Below are 6,000 nucleotides of genomic sequence, written 5' to 3'. Positions count from 1 at the left end.
GTTCTCAGTTCCTTCATTTTTGTTTCTTCTTCCAGTATGTAGTTTGGTGTCCTCCTGTCTAGTTTCAGTATCCATTTTATATATTTCCTCTTTATTTTCTCCATCCTTTCTTCGTTTCCCCATCCCCATATCTCTGCCCCGTATAGAGCTACGCTTCCTACTAACGCATTAAACATCTTTATTCTTCTTTCGTAGTCGTCCGCGAATATCCTTTCTCTTATGCTCCAGGTCTGCTTCATCGCCACCATCGCTCTTCTCATTCTTTCTACTATATGTTTCTCCGCTCCGCCGTTCTTTTGCATAATGTAACCTAGGTAGTTCATTTCTTTTACCTCTTCTATTTCTTCTTCTACCCATTTCCATTCTCTTCTCTTTGTGCGTCCTCTTCCTTTCTCGAATACCATTACCTTTGATTTCCCTGCGCTTAAGGTTAATCCTTTCTTGTCAATGTATCTTTTAAATCTTTTCATCATCCCTTTAAGTTCTACTTCGCTTCTCGCCATCAACACAATATCGTCTGCATATGTTATCGACCATAGTTTCTCTTTTCCTATCACTACGCCTCCCGTTTGCTCCTTTTTCATTTCTCTTTCCAGATCCATTATGTATATATTGAATAATGTTGGACTCATGGGGCATCCTTGTCTGACTCCGCATTTCGTCCAGAATTCTTTGGACTTTCTATTTCCAACCTTTACTATATTCTTTGTCTCTTTGTATGTTTCCATAATTCTCCTTCTCAGTCTCTCTCCGATCCTTGCCTCCCTCAGCATCTCTCCTAGTTTTGCTCTGTCCACTCTGTCGAATGCTGCTTTGAGGTCTGCAAAGAAGGCAAAGATCTTACCTTTATTCTTTGATAATTCTCTGTTGACTATGTAGTTCAGTGTGAAGATTGCATCTGTTGTCCCTCTTCCTGTCCTGAAACCGAATTGTCCCTCCTCCATCCTTTCCTCCGCCACCTTCTTCATCTTTCCGTTCAGTATGCTAGCATATATTTTATATGCCGTATCCATTAGTGTTATTCCCCTATAGTTCTTCGCCTCCTTCCTGTCTCCTTTCTTGTATATTGGGCTTATTATCCCTTTGGTCCACTCCTCCGGTATTCCTCCTTCCTTCCAGATTTTGTTCAACAATTTAAACAATACTTCCCCTACTTCTTTCGGCATTAACCTCCATGCTTCGTTCTCTATTCCATTTTCTCCCGGTGCTTTCCCTTTTTTCAGCTTCTTTAATTGTTCTATCATTTCTTCTCTAGTTATTTCTTCTTCTTCTTCTTCTTTGTAACATTCCTCCCTTTCTTCTTGTACTTTTTCTTCTTCCTTCTCTTCTATTGTCCACCTCTCCTCCGTTCCTCCTAGTAATTCCATGAAATGTAGTCTCCAATCCTCCGTACTTATTTCTTCATCTACTCCTTCTCTCTTCTTTCTGTATCTGTTTATATATCTCCATGCTTCTGCCTCTGTTTTGATTAATCTTATTCTTTCTTCTTCCTCTTTCTCATGTTTCTCCTTTTCTTCCTTACACCATATTTTATATTCCTTTCTTCTTTTAATATACTCTTCTCTGTCTATCTTGTCTCTTTTCACTTTCCTAAGTGTCTTTCTTAGCTCCCTTTTCTTCATCTTCCATTCCTTGCTGTGCCATTCTCTTTTTCCGAACTTCCATGGTATTATCTTCTTCTTGATTTTCGTAATCGAGTTATTTACTTTCCCTTCTAATTCTTTCCATATCCGCCCATTCTCTTCTTGTGTGCATTGCCATCCTTCGCATTTTTCGTGATATTGCATCACTCCTTCTTCCGTCCAAACGCTTTTCTCTTTTATTATCATGTCACTTTTCTTTCCTCTTTTCCTTTCCATCCCCGTCAATTCCACCTCTATTGGCATGTGGTCCGATTCAGTCCTGTTTCCTTCTCCTACCATTTTAACCTCTTCTATAGCTTTGTCATTTGTTATTACGTAGTCTATGATTGACGCTCCTTGTTCCCCGATATACGTCCATTCTCCCTCTTTTCCATAACTGCCATTAAGAATCATCCAGCCTCTTTTCCTGCATTTGTTTATCAATATTCTTCCTTCTTTATTTATCTCCTTGTCCTTTGATCTTCTTCTCTCTTCTTCTTCCTCCTCTCCTGATCCTACCGGTCCTCCTTCTTCTCCCGTTCTCGCGTTGAAATCTCCTCCCAGCATGAGATGGCTCTCCTTTTCCTCCTGTATTTCCTCCATTATTGCTTCTAGAATTTCTTCGATATTTCTGCTATAAAGTGTTACAATTCTCCATTTGTTTCTATTATGCGTTAGATTTATCTCCATTGCCTCCTTATTAATTTCTTTTACCTTTACTCCTTTCAGTTCCTTGCATATTGCCGTCATTATCTCTCCTTTGGCTCTGCCTCTCTTATTTTCTTTGGTTGCTGGAATACAGAACCATTCGAATTTGTTTGGCAATCTGTTTCTGATTTTGTTCCATGTGTATTCTTCCAGCCATGTTTCAGTTAAGCCTATTATATCAAATTCTTCTAAGTATTTCCATGTCTCTTCGCATTTGTTTATTACTCCAGCTGTGTTCCAGAAGCAGATTTTTAGGCCTCTTTCCTCTTCTTCTCCTCTCTCTTTTCTTTGTCCATCGCGCCTTCACTCTTTGCCTCCTCCTCTTTCTTCCAATTGTTCTTTTTTTTCATTCCAGCTGTACCATTTTCCTCTCATATATATTTTCTTGTATCCTACTTTTACTCTTCCGTCGCCTTTTTCTCTTTCTTCTCTTGCTAATTCTCTCAGTCTTCGCTGTATCTCTCTTTCTTTCCTAGTTAGGTCGTTATCTATTATTATTCCTTTTTTCAATTTATTCTTTTTCTTCATCACGTTGTTCTTTTGTTCCCATTTGTTTATTTCAGCAATTATTATCTCCTTGCTCCCTCTCACTTCAATTTTGTTCGCTCTTTTTATCTCTACGTTTACTTCTATGTTTTCTTTGATGTATTCCGTTATCTCTTGTTCCAGATTTTTTGTCTTCCAACTTACTCCTTTGATCACTATATTATTTTTCCTCTCGTTCCTTTCCTTTCTCTCATTAATCCATTCTAGTTCTGCTATTCTTCTCTCCAGCATTCCTTTTTCTTTCGACCATTCTTCTCTCTCTCTTTCCTTTCTTCCGTCATTTGTTTTTTTATCTCTTCCATCATTTCTTTCCTTATCTCCTCCATCACCATCGTTAAATGTTCTTTCATTTCTGTTACCGTTTCGTCTTTGCAAGCTCTCATTATTCCTTCTATCTTCCTTTCTGTATCCGCCTCTGAGTCCCTGCTCATCCCGAAATTTTCCAACGTTTTTTCTTTCGGTTTGTTTTTGCTTCCCGTCGGTCTGCCCACCTTCGCCATCTGTTGCATTCCTTTCGAACTTTCTGACCTTTCTTCCTGATCTCTTTTGTTACCTACCGACTATCCTCGCCGGCTTCTCTTCCCTACTTTCTCTGCTTTTCCTTTGAGGTTATTTCTAACCTCTACAGCCGCCTTCTGACTTTTTCCTTGATTTTTCTGTTTTCCCGTCACCTCCTCTTTCTTCTTCACTTCCTCGTTTTCCTTTTATCTTCTGCTCACTCACTTCACTCTCCTTTCGGCTCAGCTCCTCTTTTTACACAATTTTCACTCTCTTTTACTTTCCTTCTAAACTACTAGTACTTTCCTCTATCGCCTGTCAACCGGAAGTCTAATACGCACTTATCTTCTAATTGTTCATATCTCATCCATCGTAGAATTTGTTTATAGATATTGTTTTTAAACTTTACTTTAACTTAATGTAAAGCCAAATGATTAATTAATTAAATAATTTGTAATATGATAAATACACACATTAATTTTATATTTTATTATAAAATATAATTTATAGAAATTTGTAGTAAGGTAAATGGCTATAACTTCGTCAGCTGATACAATTTCGTCAAGCCTTCTTAAAATTAAATAAATTAAGCAATCTCGCGATTTATTTAATTTTAAGAAGACCTGACGAAATTATATCCGCTGACGAAGTTATAGCCATTTACCTTAATTTGGCTTTATTTCAGTTAAAATAAAGTTATATTCAATATTTAACGATCGTTACTAAATAAGCGTAAATATTTTACGCTCTTTTGCCGATAATTATCCGGCAAAAGAAGGAGTAATTATCTCCTTCTTCGATCTCTGATTAGAGATCGAGAAGTAAAGTGGCCAGGATCAACGAAAGGTAGGTTCAACTGGCCTGAAAAGTACGGTTAGGGTACGCGGTTAGGGCACGCGGTTAGGGCACGTGACTAAAATATATAGGTGAGGTGGTTTAGGTGAGGTGATGATTAGAGATAGGTTCCTCAAATCTCGAATAATTTTAGTTAATCAGGAAGTAGGGTTGTTAAGGCTATTAAGTAAAATCATTAGAATTCTTCTATTAATATTAGGGTTGTTAGGGCTCTTAAGATCATTAGAATTCTGTAATAGTAGGATTGTTAGAGCTATTAAAATTATTAGAATCCTTTAATAGTAGGTTGTTAGGGCTGTTAAGTAAGATTCATTCTTTCTTTTAATATTCCAATAATCCTAGGGGTAAATTAAAATTATTTTCATTAAGTTGAATTTATTTTTAAAAGCGTTGTAAAAATAAATATAACATATTTTAAAAATAAAAATGTTTTAAAAGTGAAATTTAAATTATCAAAATTATCTTCAGAAATATTAAAGAAATTGCATAATTATTAATGTTTAAGAAATCTTAACATGTTATATTTTATTTTAAAACTTAAAAATATATGTGTATTAAATCAAATATAATATTAAATACAAATGCTATCAATATCAAATTATTATATCGATGTTATTAAATATTTGAATATTTTATTATTTGAAATAGATAGCATCATAAATTTGTAAATTGTAAATTGTAAATTATAAATAGTTATAATTGTATTTTAATTATAATCTAACATTGATATTTTAATTGTAAAATACAATACAATTATGACTATAATTATATTATATGAAATTGTATTTACGATTGTAAATTCTTATGTAAATTACACGAAAAATTATCGAAAGTATACGTATAATGATTACATAATAGTAATTAACATAATAGTAGTTCATTAAATTAAAATATTTGTTTCTGTAGTATATATTTTTGGAATATTCATAAAAGAGTAACTGTTTGTATTTTCATGTCAAAGAGTCATTAATAAATTCGGAAAATTTTTATATAAAATGTAAAAATTCGATGCTAAATTAATGATTAAAATATAAGCATTATAAAATTTGACGGACGCCTTCGTTACAGAATCGCGAGTCAATTATTATAAATTTAATGATATGCTTTCCGTTAGCTTTATTTATTTATGAATTCCATATCGCGCGGAACTGAATATTCTTAAAATAAATTATTAAATTATGATTGCGAAAATACCGTATTCTTTCCGCGTTCTCTTCGCGTCCTTATACTAGATTATCATTTTAACAGAAGAATTTTATCGCTGTCCCTCTCGTCAGATAATTCCTAAATATTGCTAATTAAATATAAAGAAATGTCGAATAAGAGAGTGAAGATTCGATGTGATAAGTCAACGATTAAATATTAGCTTCACAAAATTTAACAATCACCTTCAATATTATAGAATCGCGAGTTAATTATTATGAATTTAATAATTTGTTTTTTCAGTTATATTTGTATTTACGAGTTTTTTTTCGTATCGGAAAATATTCATAAATAAATTAATAAATTACCGTTGAGAAAATACCGTGTTTGTCTCGCGTTCTTTTTCGCGTTCTTAGACGAGATTATCGTTTTAATAAAAGAGTTATCATTGTTCCTTCCGTTAAATAAATGAAAGTTGCGTGGCTCGTACCGCCGAGGAGTCGAAACGATTTTCATCATGGAGAATTATTTCTCACCGGTTCTTGTAAGATTCGCGACGTTTAGTTCGGTGCCCTGTTAAAAATTGGGAATTTTTATTGTAAGATTGAAGGAACTAATCTCAGGTTTT

The 6,000-nt window shown here is 34.2% G+C and overlaps 1 protein-coding gene across 1 annotated transcript; it reads right to left on the bottom strand.

Annotated features, from left to right (window-relative positions):
* Nucleotides 1–5: 5 nt before the first annotated feature.
* On the bottom strand, nucleotides 6–3,107 carry LOC145970669 (uncharacterized; the record flags this gene model as incomplete). Its single annotated transcript, XM_083097538.1, has 2 exons — nucleotides 2,692–3,107; nucleotides 6–2,631 (listed from the first exon to the last, which is right to left on the bottom strand). Coding segments are annotated over exons 1-2 (3,042 nt in total), but the record flags the coding sequence as incomplete, so codon positions are not given.
* Nucleotides 3,108–6,000: the final 2,893 nt, after the last annotated feature.

The sequence above is a fragment of the Camponotus vicinus genome, unplaced genomic scaffold, assembly GCF_025532165.1.
Source record: "Camponotus vicinus isolate PSW18456_S1 unplaced genomic scaffold, iyCamVici1.0 SCAF_4, whole genome shotgun sequence".
NCBI classification, from domain to species: domain Eukaryota; kingdom Metazoa; phylum Arthropoda; class Insecta; order Hymenoptera; family Formicidae; genus Camponotus; species Camponotus vicinus.
Note: the sequence above shows the minus strand (reverse complement) of the source record. Positions and strands in the feature narration are given on the sequence as shown.